Genomic DNA, 17,636 nt, shown 5'->3' with positions numbered 1-17,636 from the left:
ATTTTATCTCAATAAAAATATATGTAGTATACATATATATATATATACACAAAATAAATTCCCAGCAAACACTAACATATAGATGTAGCTTGTTCCCAAAACTATACCATTGTGGGAAGGGTGTGAGGAAGTATGGTAAAGGAACAGATATACCAAAGTTTGGAGGGGAGCAGGGAGTACCTCAGAGTTAAAGGACAGGCTCTCCCTGGTGGCACAACGGGTTAAAGCACCACATTAAGAGGCTCTCTGAAGCCACTGCAGCACAAGTTCAATCCCTGGCCAGGGAGCTGACCCACATGGCGTGGCAGACCTCTCCTGACCTGCCCCATCTCCTGCCCGCTGCTCCCCTCAGCAGTGTATTTCGGTGGATCTGCCTGTTCTGCTCCCCACTCTGTCTCTGATGAATCCTCTCACCCACCACATCTCTGGCCTGTACCCCAGTTCTGTAAGCACAAAAAAAACTTTAAATAAAAAATTAAAGAACAGCAGGGGAAAGGATATTTGCCAGAAGATTGCAATCAGTCCAAGATGCCCTGCCCATGGGCACTGTGGTCCAATATTAATGTCACCAACTGATGGGCTGGTAGATTATGCAACCTGATCTCAAAGAATGAGGCTGGCTGTCAGCATTCCCTGGGATTTCCCACTGTTCTTTGAAAAGGAAACACGCACATTGGCCACCACTAGAGAGCCCGATGGGGTGTTTTCGCCACATGAATTTCTTACTATCTCAAAGCTGTTTCAAGGGTTTCAAAGGAACTTAAAGTAAATTCAGATAAAACTGTGATTCTTGTGATAGTTCTGCTTTCACGCAGATCATTAACACATCAAAGAGACAAAGGTCAGCAAGCAGCCTTTTCTCTTAAAAACCAACATCTGTTTTCTTTTGAGAATTTGCAGCAACCCAGATAAATGTAAATAAATATAAACCATCTCTCTCCAATGCCCTTTAGAAGAGGCTGTTTAAAATCCATACTTAATACGACTGAAAGATATTTCACCAGCTCAGAACCCTTAGAGAGGAAAGAAAATGACCCAACAGCTATTCACCTAAAAAAGAGGAAAAGAAATCCTCCTCCTCGGTCATCTTAGGCAACAGCCACTCTGTGATCAGCAGGCAAAAGGAAACCAGACTGCCAACCTTTTAAATTTACATATCATTTTCAACCCACATTGACTTCTAATTACTTCACATACAACACATGCTCCTCCCAGCATGCACTGAGTGGCTAGAATTGCTATTCTCTGAAAAGAAATTTGCAGGCACGTGGCTACATCACAGCAGCTGATGGTTATTTCACTATGGGACAGTGCAAAACAAATCCTCGAGGGAGACCAATTAACTGCCCCGGGTCCAGGCAAGTGGGAAGATGAATCAATGTGCAGGTGATGCGATCGTGATGTAGGTGTATGTCTCGTTGTATGGACCATACATATCACCATGGCAACACGTTGCTTTTGGTGGGTGTGTCTTCAAGATCCCTTCTGATGCGCCTTGCTGTGCTCTGTGCCCTGGGATGACGGCACTTACACACTGCACCTCCTTTGGGTCAGGCCAGTGGAGTTGCCCGTGGGGAAATGGAGGAGGGAGGGAGTTGGCAGTATTTCTGTCCTGCCTCGGCCTTGCTTTGGCGCCAAAATTCCTCCACAGCCCCTTCTTCTAAGCACCCTGGAAATGCTATTTCCTTCTACTCTTCTGCCTCACCCCCATCCTTCAGATCCAGGGGTGAGAGCTTTTCTGTTCTTGCTGCTCTCCAGGGCCCTCTCAGTCTCCTGTGAGATCCCATCACCCCACCTGCAAACCCTTCATTTGAGTCAGGTGAGTGACTCCTGTTTGCTGCAGCATTCTGGTTTTCACTGGCAGGAACTGCAATCCAGGTACTCAACATGGATACCAGGACAAAGAAATCCCTCAGTAGCTACTTGCGAAATGAACATGTGCCCAGGATGCCAGCTTCCCTTGCAGGAGGCAGCAGAATAATACCAGCCGGAGCACCCCCAGCCATAACTCATGCCTGTCTTTCCCTCTGAACACTAAGCATATCTTCAACCCACCCTTTCTTCTCCACATGATGCAAGCGGCTGTGTGTTCACACCTGAATCCCCTCCTCCTAATTAGTCACCCCCCCACCCCCCAAGTACCTATAGCACTCGGGCTACACAGAAAGCAGTTTAGCACCGTGAGGCCCAGAACCCCGTGTCCTGGGATCATTTAGGTCGCCCTGGTGCATACGGTCAGTTCAACTCCATTGGGTGGAAAGTGGAAGCGTTCAGAGAATTTCAAGAAACACTAAGTTTAACACAGAGTGGTGGCTATGTAGGCAATAGTCTACCGAAATCAGACACATGTGCTAGTGAGTGCTGATGTTAAAACTGCAAGGAATATGATTATGAATAAAAAGGAGAAAACTTATCAGTTGCTAAGCCTCCATGCTTTTTAGCAGCTACCATTAATAATGTATTTCCAATATACTACCTTTTATATCTAACTGTCTTTGGGCCCCTCTATGGCTTAAAGTAAGGTTTCACAGATCAATACTCATTCGAGTTGTAAAAATTGGTTTTCTACTATATCTATCTTCCTTCTCACACATTCTTTGTGCAATCTTATTTTTGGCACAAATACCTGAACATCTGAAATAGCAGGGATCGCCATTTCAGTCTTAAAGTGAAACTGCTTGCTCTTGTGTGGGTGAAAGCAAATGAGCCCTTTAAAGCCAGAAGAGCTAGCTTTAGACCCAGAATCGTGTTCCTTCACACAGGCAACACACCACACTGACACGAGGGTCATGGGGGGGAGGGCGGAGCCACAGCTCTGGATCATGTACTTTCAAGACTGTGTGAAATAGGCCCCCCTGCCTGCCTTCCCTGCTTCTCTGCTCACCTGTCACAGCTGTACTGCTTAGACACAAAAGCGGAGGGCAGGCAGGAGGGGAGTGGTGAGGGATGGCCATGCAAATGAGGAACAAATTAGTGGTGAAAACAGAGGGGAAACTGCCCTCCTCAGGGTACTGGGGTGGCAGGTTGCTAAGAGGCAATGGGTTGATTAAAACCGACTTTGCAGAAATTTTCAAAAATGCCCTTGACTTGGCCATGAGCAGGGTACCCTGGGGCTTGGGGCTACTGCATGGGGAGCCCCTGCTGTTCCTGGAGGGGGCATGTACCTCCGTGGTTGAAAGCACGGTGTCCTCATCCAGGCTGAGCACTGCATCTGTGATGATGTTGTCATAGGGCAGAAAACGGCTGCTCATCACCTGCAAGGAGATAGTAGAGGGCAGGCATTGGGGACGTGGAAAGAGAACGTTCTACCATCTCGTTCTATCATCTCATCAACCGTCAATGCAGAAGCCTTCCATTTCCCATAAGGGAGGAGTCATTTGTTCCACAATTATTAGGCACCTACTGTGTACCAAGGACTTTAGTAGTCAAAGGGGGTATGAAGGTAAATGAGATAAATCCTGTTTAGAGGAGTCTGAGTCTGCAGAGAGACCGAGAAGTAGATGACCACTGAGAACCTGATATGCAAAATGCTGGAAGACCAGAGAGGGGAGCTGCCAGACATGTGGAAGAGCAAATGAAGGCCTCACAGAAGTGCCATTGGAACAGGACCTTGATGGATAGGAATTTGCCAGGTACAAACAGAAGTGGGGCCTACCAGATGGAGCGCTCAGTGGATGCAGAGGCAAGGAGGAGCGAAGCAGCATGAGCGGCCAGGGATGAGCATGTGGAGGGAGCAGCGAGGCATGTGTGAGCAGCACCCTGGGAGGCCAGGGCAGGCCAACACCTACGCCTCCCGCATTTATGTAGCACCCAGCCAAAAGAATATATACACAGGTGTATAGGTGGCTACAGCAAAAATGGTAGTAGGAAAGCTACTTGAAAAGAATTCCATTAAAATGACATTAATTCAGAAAAATAAAAAACAGGACGGTTAAAGAGGTAATCTAAAAATAAAGTCTGGATGACTGGATGACTGCTGATAAGGCACAAGGAGCTGTGCATATGTGTCTCGGGGACCGTGGGGCAAAAGGATGAGTTAGCTAACCGTGTTACAAGAGGTGACTAGGTGACAGGTCCAGCATACACCTCTGTGTTGAATGTATCATGGCGCACCTAACCATAAAAGTGATACCGTAAGGATGACAATTTTTAAATATCTGCAGTATGTCAGGAAATGTTTCTAGTTTCTAATTCTTTACATATGTCATTTCACTTCAGCTTTTTTAACAACCCCATTTTAAAGGTGAGAAGCGTAGGGACAGGAAGTTTAAGTATCTTGCCCCGGGTAGACCCAACAGCATTTTGTCCAGGATGGTGGGATTCTACAGAGCAGATGGCCACTGGGTTGTACCTGTCTCAGGTTGGAAAGAGACCTCAAAAGGGAATTCGGTGGCAATCTCATGTTCACTACCCGCCAGGGAAAGCTACACAAGTAATACGGCATCCTCTCTAAATCCGCTTGGAGACCCAAGCGAAATATCCTTGCCATCATCAGCTTTGAGGCGAGAAGGCCTGGGAGTGAAGCAGGAGACAAAAGGGAAAAGAGACACTGTCTGTGGTGCAGAGCTCACTCCCCAAGTCCGAGAACCTCCCTTCCAAAGGAGCCTCAGCAGCATATGCATGAGGGGCCAGCTCACCCACAGGCCTGGCCTCGGGTTTGGGTCTCGCGCCTGTGAAGCTACTGGAAGGCTTGTGACACTCAGGAAAGTGCTGCTGGCACCCATCTGGGTACGCCGGGAGGCAAGGAGAGCACCCGAGGCTCCAGGGTCTGCGCCTATTCATCTGTCAACTAGGGCGAACAGGGTTTTCTTTCTCTTTCTCAGTCTTTCAAAATAAAACATGAAGCGATAGGCAGCCCTCTCTACCCAGTGCTCAGAATGCCCAGCCTGCAGCGCTTCTCCTGATACTGTTTACATGTCCACCGACTAATGCAGAAGCCATTAGCTGCCAGCTTAGCCAGGCCCTGACCTTTCCTGTGTTAAGCCTACAGGGGAGAACGGTGAAGACAAGGCCTATAAATTCAAAATAGAATCTTGCAGCCAAAGCAACAAACACATCAATTTTAAACTCAAGGCTAGACATGGAGATTTAAAATGGGGAATGAGAAGGACACAGGGCTTCTTTCCCATTTGTGCCCAGCCACGGGTTTTAAAAGGATCCATTTCTTCTTTCTGAATGTGCTCCATCAACGGAGGCTAAGAGCCTATAAGTCAACCAATTCCAAATCCAAGTGCAGAAACCAGGGACTCTCTTTCAAATACTGTGCACTTTCAGCTACATTCCCAAAGTGGCACGGAACCAGTCTACTTATAAAGTCAGTTTCCAGCGAACCAGGTTTATTTGAGAAATATTTAGCTAGAGTATAAGCCCAGCTCTTTCTAGAATTAAGCTCACCTAAAAAGTGACTCAGATGTCCAGTATTATACTGCTTAATGGGGAAGATAAGAAATGTCCGTAAGTAGTTACAAATAATAGTTGAAGCACAATAGTAGCTAACATTGATCATGGCCACACCCACGTCTGAGCATATTTGCATGCCTGGTATCATACTGCTGGGTCATTCCAGAGCCCCTATTAGTTAGGTCACTTCCATTTAGTGAAGGAGGGATAGAGACAGAGCTCACTTTAAGTCACGTAAAGTCTTAAGTCTTACTTGACAGCCCACATAACAAACTCTAAGGTTCCAGGGCTTCCAGGTGGGTAGCTGACATTTACTTGGAGCCTACAAGTAAATGTCACTTGTAGACACCAATGTCTAAGCATCTGTCACACAGTATCTCATTTAATCCTCAAATTGGACCTAAGTCTTAGCCCAGGTTCCTTAGAACACAAAAATCTCAGTATAAAAGTGAGAAGGAATCCTAATCCCAGGGCAAAATGAGGAAGCAGGAACCACAGGGCCCACTGGAACTAGCCAAGGTGGATGCCAGGACTGAAATGGTCAGACAGACATGGTGGCAGAATCTGAGGTACCTTGTTAGAGACATGTGAAAAGCCCATAGCAAAGGTACTGTTATTGTTCTCTTTTTATAAGTAAAGGAACTGGTAACTACTCATTGAGTGAAAATATAGAATCCATCAATGAGCCCCAGGCATAAAAATTCAGAAATCAGAATGGCTCCCCACCAGCCAGCCAGTTGGTCAGCCGGCCGGCCAGTCGGTCAGTCAGTCAGGACTTTGTGTGAACAGCCTGCCATCTTCAAAACAGTCTTATCTACTAGGAAAAGCTCTGGTCACTCATGGAAGTATTAAAAACAAAGAATTTCAAAGTTGACAATATCCACCTGGGTACCATCTGGGCACTGGCACTGGGGAGGTAGGGTAAGGGGTTGGAGGCAGCTTTTTATGGGTCAGTTCCTTTCAGAAACCCATACCTAAGGTGACAAGGATTCCATAAAGGTAAGTCTGATCTTGGGAGGCCTGTGATTATTCTAATTACTGCCTTTTCATTAAACCCTTTCCACACCACACTTGTAACCAACCACTTAGCTTGATTCTGGCCTGACTACATTTGTCATGTTCCTTGGTGTGTTCCAAAATGTGGCACAGTGTCCAGCGCATAGTAGGGGGACATACATCGTAAATGGACAGATAATACACTGGTCAGCCTGTCTACTATTCACAGGTCTCACTGCGTTGTGTGAAATCACAGGAAATTGTTGCCGTTAGTAAGTCCAATGATTGTTCCCCTAGCACAATGATATTGCTATTGTAACTCAAAGATGTTTTCCTTAGCATGAGACAATCTCTCATGACCTGAGCCCTTCTCCAGGATGGACAAAGAAGTTCTCTTAGAGGACGCTGCTTTGCCAATCTCAGTGCCGTTGAGTAGTGACTAACTTCTTCCTAAAGGATAAGATCGACAAGAAAGCAGAAGCACAAGCTGGAAAACAAAGAACGCATCTCAGGTTGTCAAAAGTGGAAAAGACTTCCAAAGAGGCAGCATATGATGGAAGCTTCGAGAACATATGGGAACTTGAGGAGAGGTGGGCAAAGCCACCAGCAAATGAGAAAGGGACACAGAGCAACTGAAATCACTGAGAATGACCGAATCTGGTCAGAGAGTGGGGAAGAGCAATGGGAGAGCAGGTTGGGAAGGCCAGGTTATTCGTGGGCTCCGATGTCAATTTAAGGTATCAGCAAACAGTTCCTGAAGGGCCATGAGATGATTAAAAAGATTATTCAGTTCTGAGTGAGATGGATTAGAGAATGGGAACGGGGCAGCAAGGCAGCACACTGAGGGTCTCTGCTAGAGACACCATGACACAAAGAAGGTGAAAATGGCCTTCTTAAGATAAATGCCAGGAAGAACCAACATTCAGAAAGACACAACTAGTACAGATGAACTAGCTAAGCAGACCTCAAGCATCACCACCATCACCACCAGCCTCATCCTTCACCTCATCATTTACAGATTGCTACTGGCAGGTACACAATTCACTTAATTCTAACAGCTACCCTCGAAGGCAAGTGTCATTACTTCCATTATGGTGATAAGTAAACTGAGGCTCAGCGCAGGATCTAGATGCAGGGTAACAAATCTTCTAAGGAGTGCTTATTAGGATTCAGCTCTTATAGGACTCAGTCCTGTCAAAGTGAAGCCATTCAGAGAGACAGGTAGAGTTTTAGGAAAAACAGGCCAGGACCAGCAGCTTCCACAGGAAGGAACAAGACAGGCAGGGTCAACACCCAAAGTTCCCCAGGGAAAAACGGAGACTCCCCATGGGTGCCCGTCAAGTCCTACCTTGCTCTCTCCTTCAATGACGATGACAGGCACAGCAGTGGCAGGCCAGCGGTGTTTGGCTGGGAGGGGCTTGTCACAATTCCAGAGAACTATGATCTGAAATGGACAGAGACCATTAGGTGGATGGTGATGATTTGCCAGGAGCTTCCAACCCAAAGTCCCTGCTCATCGACAGAGGACAAGGCAGAATGGCAGCCATCAATACTGAATCTGAAAGCCCTCTACTCCCACACACCCTTCTAAGCCTTCTCACCCCAACAAGGGAGACACAGGACAAAAAGAACAACTGAAAAACAGTACATGCAGAGGGTGGGAGAAAGCTGGAGGAAAAAGAAATAATTTTAGGGTGGCTGGATCCTAATAAAGTGGTTTCCTAATTTTGATCTCATAGGCTGAGCAAGATTTAAAAAAGCACTGTTCAAATTAAACAAAAATGTACACCCCACATCTGAACATCTGCTACGAACTTACACTACCCCCAGCAATGGGGGAGAAGTAAGAACTCAGGAGAAAATGAGTATGAGCTCATGTTCTGGATTCTCAGAATGGCTGCTTGTTTTATGTAACTTCACTATTTCCAATAAATGTATTTAGCTCAAAAATGCATACTTCAACATGATTTAATTCTTTCCTCCTTTGTAAACCTCTTTACATAAAGTAATTTACAAATCAGAAAAACCACTGTGAAAAGTATGGGAGTGATACTGATTTGGAAAATATTGTTACCATAGATATAATCTTCTGCTCCCAATTTTATAATTAGTCGCAGTTGCTGTGAAAGAAATTGACACCAACAAGTCTGTTTCTTCTAAAACTTATTTTCCTGGGTCCTCCCAGTGGCATTTCTGCTGCGACTTTATGACTTTGAAATGGAAACAAAATAGTGTGTGTGTGTGTGTGTGTGTGTGTGCGCGCATGCGTTTGTGTGTTTTAAACATTACCAGAGTGCAAAAATCTCTTTGGAGTTTACCAAACTCCTATACTAGATTTTAGCTCCAAGAACCTTAAGCTGATCAGGATATAACCGGCAATGAAAATGAACGGGCAGTGACAGAGCCTGGTGTGAGTGGAGTGTCCGGGAAGGAGCAGAGTCTGCAAGCAACACAGCAGCAGGAGGCAGGTGGCAAGCTGCCCAGCCCCCACTCACCTGGGCACAGTACTGGGATTTGGCTGCAGCCGCGAGAAGTTTTAACACTGGCTGGGACTGAGAGACCAGGGGGGTCACCACATGGATGACTGCAGTGAATTTGGAGGGGGGCTTTAAACCTGAAACAGAAGGGGGAGATGCCTAATGAAGCTCTGAAAAACAAGACTTAGAAATTACTCCTCCTTGCTCCATTGCACCCCTGGAGCTAATGTTCCCTTCCAGCATATTTTTCCTACGCCTCTTATGTCCTGACAGAACAAACCAAGGTGAAAAGCTGCTGTCAACTGCCACCGAGTCAAGAGGCCTCAGTAATTTTCAGCTCAATGTCCATTTCCAGATCTTCTGGAATCCTTGCCTACCCTCAGGGAGGCAGGTTTGATCTCCTTTCTGCTATTTAGGTATCCAAAGTGTAAACACACACACACACACACACACATACACGCACGTGCGCGCCCCTCCCCCCCAAGAACCGGTCAACTCTAATCACACCTCAGTATGGATTTTGGTAAATATGTGCTCTCCCAGGGTATTCTCATGCATCTAATTCTTAATTATGTAGTTAAGGGATTTTGCCTGATTAACAGTCTTTCAAACAGTAACTAGCTGGTGGTAAAGGTTAAATGATCAGTATCTAGAGCCTGGGCCTGACTCTCCTACACTTGGAACTGGTAGTGGTGATAAGATCTGAGAAAAGTTACTTAACCCTCAGTGCTTCCACAGCTGTGACACAAGCTGATAGCAACAGTAGCAAGTCCAGGGAGTTGTAATGGGAATTAAATGAGTTCATGTGAAGCACTTACACCAGAACCTAGCAGAGAACAAGGTCCCCCTAGATGTTGCCTGTCACCACCACCATCAGAATCAGCACTATTTTTGGAGAGGAAGGGTCTCCAAAGTAAAAAAAGAAGAAAGTTCAAAATGAGAATCTCTTCTTCGCGTAGTAGTGACCCCACTGACAGGGAAAAGAAGTGTCTCAGGTCTTGGTGCGCTCTGAAACCAGCAGGCAGGTACATTACTATGCTACGTCATAGCCACCCAAGAGGTGGGTGGCTTCTTGCCCAAATGAATTTTCCCATCAGAACTGGGAAAGTGGAGCCAGGGTGAATAGTCTCTTAAAATTCCATTAGTTTAGACCCACTAATCTCACACTTTAGTAGCTGGAATGCAAAGAAGAGAGAGAAGGGACATTCAAGTTAAGCTTTGCTATTGATGAGATAAAGGCAAGAACCAGACTATATGTATTAAAGGATTATACCAATGTTTTAAAGAACAAATTATATTATCCAATTAGAACTTTCAACATATGTTAGACGTTAACCTTCCCAGTATCTAGATACACATTCAAGATTTTTGCCAAGCAAAATCCCTTTTTAACAGGGAAGACCAGTCACTGCTATGAGATTACCCTGCGATAGCTTCAGAAGCATCATTTATCTGCATCTAATGTGCCAAGTCCAAGTGAAGATCACAGTACTTTACACAAAAGACATCTAGAAATATATCAAATGTGGCCTTAATCTGAAAACAATGCAATTCTAAATTTCTTACCCCGTATGAACCAGCACTAATTTCAGAGCAGCCTGAGAATACATTTGGTTTTGATTAGAGTTCTTTGTGCCTGTTTGATGTTTTGGCCATACATTTTACATTTCTTCAAGTTTTATCTTAACAGTTTCAACCTGAACATGCACAACTCAAAATAAGGGTGAGATTGTTGTTACTGGAGAATAGAAGCCTTGGTGGAAAGTCTAGTCATTTTGTCACATAGACATCAGTAGCCCAGGGTTTCTCAAGTTTGGGACTGTGAGTGATGGGACACACCCATGACACTACTAACGCTGGGCACATGGGATTCTACATGCAGACACCGCCAGGGCCTTTGGTAGAGCTTCGTCCCTCGCCATCTCCTTTTCCTCAATATGATGAGACTGAAGGCTGTAGAGCAGAGATTGCATCTCATTTGACTATTTCTACCACCTAGCACTGCTAAGAGGAATGCAATGAATGGTGTAAGAGTGGATACTGTATCCATTTTCATATAGTATTCAATCTTTTTCCTTCCCCTTTATAAATTCAGTTTTTCTTTGGTATGAGATAAAGAAGTAAAAAAATAGGGAGAAATCTATCTATTTCCTCTTTATATATGATGAGACTTAAAACTAGCTATCCCATTGCCAGGTTTGAAATGATCTATAATATGGGGAGTCCATTTTTCAAAAAGAAGTAACTCTACTAAATATAAAAGTGCAACTGCTCAGATAAGTAAGCCTTTTTTGCACTCCCCCCCCTCCCCCCACACACATTTTGTAAGGCTCTGCTGGACACAGAATTCTTGCCAGGATTCTGAAACACACTTCGTAGGCAGGCTGTCAGGAAGATCGCCATTGGATAGAACTACAGGGGCCTTCTTTCGGGGCAGCAACTTGAGAGCAAACAAGGGCAGGTCCTGGAAGGAAGTCACTTACCTAAATTAGCATAGTAGTAAGGAAAATCTCCCAGGTAAGATGAATACTGTGGCAGTACGAACAATCCTCCAGGGTGTTTGTTCCATATTAAACTGTTACGTGATATGTGCTTGAATATTCTGTCCTGAATAATCTAGGAAATGAGAAGAGAGCACCCGATGAGGAGGAGACCATGATGAGAAGGATCACCTTCTTTTCAACTTAGGGATGGAAGCGCTTACAGTAGTGACTCCCTCACGCCCCAGATAAACACATCTGGGACAAAAATGGAGCAATGGAAGGAGCAGAGAGAGTGGAAGAAGTGTGGGTCATCAAACTTCCTGATCAAACTTCAGTCTATCCATAAAGTCTATCCTATCTTTTGAAGCAAGTCCAAGCTTGTCTGGAACTCAAGCATGACACTGTCCTGATGCCTCCACGTCAAGAGCTGTCTGTAGGTCCCTGTGAGGAAGGTGTGGTCTCAGTGCACAGGAACCACCACGGAGCTTGCAGTGATAGAGCTGGGGGCATCTGGGAGGCCTGACACGGCCCAGAGACTACTGAGGCTTTAGTCTGTTCTTTTAAATTAGGAGGCAGGTCTACTTGCTGTCATACTTCATTTTCTTTTCAAAGTTAATTGAGGACTTTAGGGTAGTGGCTAGACAACATCTTAGCTGCACTCCAACTCGAAAGGAGTGAGTGAACCACTGTGTAAAACATCCTCCACAATAGGACAAGAAGCAAGGCACATGAAGACTAATAATAGCCAAGCTAGTTCATTAGTTTCTTTGGACTTTGGGACCTTGCAGATCATTAAATTCTACATTTAGAGACAAATATTCTCCCATCCTGAATCATTTGTCAGATAAATGTGATTAGTACACTTTACAGATTTCTTTCTGTGACTTTCAAACTCCTGTAATTATACCACCACTCATTAAAGATATGATTTGGCAAATAATTAACTTGATACAGAATTTCATGTTTCAGCAATGTGGGTTTTTTTTTTATTTAAAAAAAAGAAAGAAAGAAAAAGAAAAACGAAGAAGGCTGTCATAAATCTCAAGAGATTTAAGACCTAAATCACCGTTTTTCAGGTCCCCATTTAATGCAATGTGATTTTAAGTACAGACCATTTTATATGAAGTTTTATTATTTGCTAAGGTTATTAACACCCTCATCTCATCCCACATGGTGACTGGAGAAGTAATAAAGTGAGCTACATTTATCTTTGCAAACCTTATCAGATTTATATTTTTTAATGAGTGTGAAGGAAGCAAGGGGAAAATTTAGAACTTAAATATCTTAGTTCAATAATTTCTGCATTTTATCTTTCTCCCAGATCAAAATTGCTAATTTTACATAGGTAGATAGATGTTTCTAATTTGATGCAGATTTTAGGGATCTTGCTAAAATATCAGTGTTTACTTGTAGAATAGTGATATTCAAATTCTGATGTCTAGGCCCTAGTAATGAGAAAACTGTCATAGTTTTTTGAGGTTTTTTTCATGGCTAGTAATTTCACTTTGTATTTCACTATATATATATATATATAAATTTTTAACAATTATTTGTACCTTCCAGATCCTTTTCTTTACAATCTTTTCCCTTTACAGTTACGCACTTAAATCCTCTATGTTCTTGGTTTCCAAATTTATGTATCTTCTAGCAGGTGATCACTTAAATAAATCTGGATATCAAGTCACAGCATACACCCACCATGGATAGCATTCTCAGACTGACCAACATATAAATGATAGGAACTCAGAGAGTCATAAAATGGGCCTCCATTTGCTTTGGGTATCTAGTTGGTATGTTTTTCATTGTCAACAATTATAGTACTGGTTCATTATCGAACATTGTAATCTTTTTAGAATTCAGTAATAAATTAGTTTGAAAAAACCAATCAGCATTTTACGCCACCTTCAACCAAATCATGACAACACTCTATGAGGTATGCAAACAGTACAAAGGTTGAAATTAATGTGGGTCAAGCAGGTGGTCACCTTTAAGACTCACCTGACTTATCTGTAATAAAATTGCACATCAATTATAGCAACTTCTCAGAATGTGATAGGAACAAACCTTTAAGTCTGTATATTTAAAATGACCTTTTTTTAAACCATAAAAACTCATTCCTGGCCCTCCCTGGTGGTGCAGTGGGTTAAAGCACAGCAGTGAGAATCTAAAGCCGCTTCCGCATGAGTTCGATTCCCACCTGCCCCGGAGGTGACCACGTGGCCCGGCAGACCTCTCCTGACCTGCCCGCTGTTCCCCTCATCAGTGTACTTCATCGATCTGCCTGTTCTGTTCCCCACTCTGTCTCTGGTGAAGCCTCTCACCACCCCTGAGCCTCTGGCCTATACCCCAGTTCTGTATGCACAAATAAATAAATCTTTAAAAAAAAAAAAAAAAACTCATTCCTGTGTTTATTTTAAAGGTGTAGGGTTACTTTACTTTTTACATCACTATAGCAATATATCTTATGTATTATAGCCGTCTTTCCAGAGAACTAATAGTATTTATGGTTTACTTGTCCCAAGTAGCCAACAATAGTTTGCATTTTTTTCCATGCAAAGCAATAAGCACATTTACAAATACAATTTTTCCCCACAATTAGGATTGATTGTTTAGGTATTTGTCAAAGGATAGGCACACTTCCCAGTTTCTATGAATTGTCTAATGGTTTTTTCTAGAAGGTTTCAATCAACTTGGCCTTCTCAAAGCTCAAGTGTAAAGATCTTAGTTCTCCAAATAGAAGCTCATTTTATCCCTTTATGAATGTTTAGTCCTCTCAGCTGCTCACTGGACCGTTTCTTCAGGACTCTTAGTGCTCACTCTATTGCTGTGGGAAAGAATCACATTTAGAGGCTGGGCACTTCTTTGCCTATAAATAAAATCGACACACACACAAAACTCTCTCACACACACACACTTTTTTTTTTTCATTATAGTCACAAATACACACTCATATGTGCAGTATTTCCTATTGATATAAATTCAAAAGAATGACAGTCTTCTAATTTTTTCTTTTAATGTACCATCTGTTTTTTAAACAATGACCTACAAGTTAGACCTACTGGCTACAAGTTACACACATTCTGTGTGGCCCTGACCAATGCAATGTCACCTAGCACCTGCAGTGTCACCATATGCCACCATGCCCCAAGCCAAAGCAATCTCTATTTCCATTACTTCACTGGTTTTAAAATTTTATTGTCCAAGTGCATCAGCAGGAACACAGTTTGTAGGTGTATGGTTAGATAACTGAGAAAGAAAATGGATGGTACTTCATAAAACTCTACTAAACATGTGTTTTCCAAACTACCATCAGCTGTTTTCTTAGAATTATCACATTCACATATTCTTTTTGTTTGTTCATCTTGACTGTGATGGGGTTCTTGTGTTCCACAGAGAGACAGGTATTGTTTTTCAATATTCTGACAGATGATGGAATCTATGAAGGATACACAGTCCCTATTATTACTCCTCAATTTGCACCAAAAAACTTAGCTCCAAAGAGCCTACTGCTGGCTAAAGAATTCCTTCACTCCAAGATGCAGAATCAGGACATATTAGACCGGCGACACTAGCAGTAGCCCCAGGGTTACAGAGTGCAGCACAGTGGGTTAGACAAATAACCCACATTTAGAGGTTGGGCACTTCTTTGCCTATAAAGAAAATCAACACGCACACAAAACTCTCACACACACACACTGGAGGACAACAGAGTTTCAATTCTGTCTACGCACTACCTACTGTTCTAAAGTCATCATCCCCAAAGGCTGAATGATCTCCTTGTCATAGACTAGAATACACCAAGTAAGGAAGATGGGCCCAGAATTCAAGAGTCTGACTGTAGAACATCCCAAAGGAAAGAATCTTCAAATCCATGTTGTCTGAATGATTTCCATGTTGTAGGCTCACCAGCATGGACCAAGGATGGTCTGCCTAAATTCTAAGCGATGTGGGCATTTTGGACATGAGATATTTAACATTATTTTTTATAAGCACATTGGTATTGTTTATTTGTGTATGTAAATGGACACTTTCTGCTATTTTCTCTTTATGCTTTGAATTAAAAAGGAAAACTGCAGGGTTTCTCTCATATAATTTGGTGGAGAGGTCAAACTGTTACAAGGCAATCTGGAAACTGTAGGGGAAGATTTGACAGTTGCTATAAATTTGAACGAAGTATATGGTTTGTAGTGTTTTCGAAACAACAACTTCACTGAAGAACTGCATGGCTTAACTTTGAGGAGAAGGACTTGCCAGGCAGAGAGATGAAAACTGTTTAACTTAAGATGCAATTCTGATGAATAGAACACATCCAGTTATTACAGGATAATTGAGCACTGTGACTTAATAGGCAAAACACCAGATCTATGCAATAAACCATACTCAAAAGAAATGTAACTAATGAGATATCATCTTTCATCTGGCAAATTAGCAAAGTTGTATACGTGCGTGTTTTAATTATGATCGTTAAGGCTGACAAGAGTATACAGCAAGAGAGGGTCTGCCCCAGATAGCTTGTGACTCTAGGCTGAAACAGGCTTTCTGAAGAGTGATTTGGCAATACATTTGAGGAGCCTGAGAAATGCCTAGAATCTTTGGCGGAGAGCTGCCACTTCAGGGACTCTGTCCTAAATACAGAGACTGAGACACAGTCTCAGATACAAGTAGAAAGTCATTGCTTTTGTAAAGTTATCTATATAAAAATAATTAGAAGCAACATCAATTAACTCCAGCAGCGGATTGGTTAGATAGAGGTTTGTGAGAGGAAGGCACACGGGGAGAAAAAATGAAAAGACATGTTCTAGCTCTGCTCAGTAGCTAACTAGCAGGGCAGATGTAAAAAGCCAGAAATACTGTCAAAGATGAGTAAAGATAGGATGTGTAAAGACTGAGGAAAAAAAAATAACTTAGGAATTCGGATTAAATAGTAGTTTGTTCCAAAACAGGGAAGATGAGATCTATTTAAACATAGAATATATGTAAGAGAAAAATTGATGAAGAATAATGTAAAAAAAGAATATGTTAATGGTATAAAAATATAAAAAATAAATTAAAAAAAGAAAAAATTGAACAAAACATTAATTCACGTGGAATATTAGCTAGTCGTTAAAATACTTGTAGAAAAATATAGGACATAAAACCATACTGACAATGTTATTGGACAGGGAAAAAAGGAAATGGGTGCTAAACTAAGTATAGAAAGAGTAAAAAATATATTTTTCATAAAATTGACATGTGTGTACACATGGCAATAGTGATTTGTATGGGTGGATTAGTACATGCTTTAAATATTTTCCATTTTCTAGAATGATTACGTACATCTTTGATAAAAATTGAAAAACCAAAATCATTTTGACATTCAACTTGCTTAGTAGGACTTTGGAAGGGTCTTAGATGGAGGACAGGATGAAAGGAAAGGGTATTTATCACATATTCAATCACTGCTGAGAACAGGAGTGAAAAAAAAAAAAAACACCTTCAACTAGGAGAGCTCTTTTAGAGGAGGAAAAGAAATATCTTTGCAATAAGGAAACCCTTGGAAGCCATTTTGACCATATCCTTTCTATGGATGGGGTCTGGCTCTTAAATAACCCTTTTCATTTAGTTCCAGGCAGAAAACAAGCCAACTATTCATGAGGATTCACAACAATCTGCCTCAGGTGAGCGAAGGAGCCCCACCTCAGCTTGGGAAGGGTGTGCTCCAGTGTCCAGGATGGCAAGAAAACAACTTAATTCCTCTTTTTTGGTATTATCCACTTCTCATGAAGGGTTCAAATTATATCAGCTTCTAGAGAAGTAGTTGCTTTTCCAAACTACCTATTTCAAAAGTGAGCCACACATGACACTCCCTTCCCACCACCTCATTATGTGAATCTCAGGATCAACCCAAAGCTGTGTCACACCAGGGGCCGCCAGCTTTCCTGCCTGTGAGCCTATTGAGTTTGCAATTTCCAAAATCTTTTCTTAGCTCTTTGTCTACTTTGGTGTAGCCTCAAGCCATGGTTATTTGCTCCCCTTCCAAAGGTTTTAATCATCTCCATGCTTCTCTTTCCCCATCCTCCTTTAAAAAAGGCAACTTGAGGATGGCACCCATCTGCTTAGCTTTTCTACTTTCACAAAATTTAACACTTTTTTGCAACCACTGGGGGTAAACCTGATTTTCTTCTTAACACCCCCTTGCAGCTGATACTATTCAGGGTACAAATGTCTTTGGAATTAATTGTGCTGTCCCCCAATGCCACTGGGCTGTGTACCCAGGAAATTACAGTCTCCCCTTTCCAAA

The 17,636-nt window shown here is 42.6% G+C and overlaps 1 protein-coding gene across 1 annotated transcript in view; it reads right to left on the bottom strand.

The window, feature by feature from the left end:
- Positions 1 to 17,636, bottom strand: part of EXT1 (exostosin glycosyltransferase 1) — a 262,470-nt gene that overhangs the window by 9,271 nt on the left and 235,563 nt on the right. The window contains exons 5-8 of the mRNA XM_004679623.2: positions 11,357 to 11,489; positions 8,892 to 9,010; positions 7,745 to 7,840; positions 3,165 to 3,254 (exon numbers count right to left, since the gene is read on the bottom strand). Coding sequence (XP_004679680.1) covers positions 3,165 to 3,254; positions 7,745 to 7,840; positions 8,892 to 9,010; positions 11,357 to 11,489 — 438 coding nt within the window. The remainder of the gene's footprint in view (positions 1 to 3,164; positions 3,255 to 7,744; positions 7,841 to 8,891; positions 9,011 to 11,356; positions 11,490 to 17,636) is intronic.

This window comes from Condylura cristata, unplaced genomic scaffold, assembly GCF_000260355.1.
Source record: "Condylura cristata isolate star-nosed mole 26May11 unplaced genomic scaffold, ConCri1.0 scaffold00009, whole genome shotgun sequence".
NCBI lineage: Eukaryota > Metazoa > Chordata > Mammalia > Eulipotyphla > Talpidae > Condylura > Condylura cristata.
This window is presented reverse-complemented; position numbering and strand designations above follow the sequence as displayed.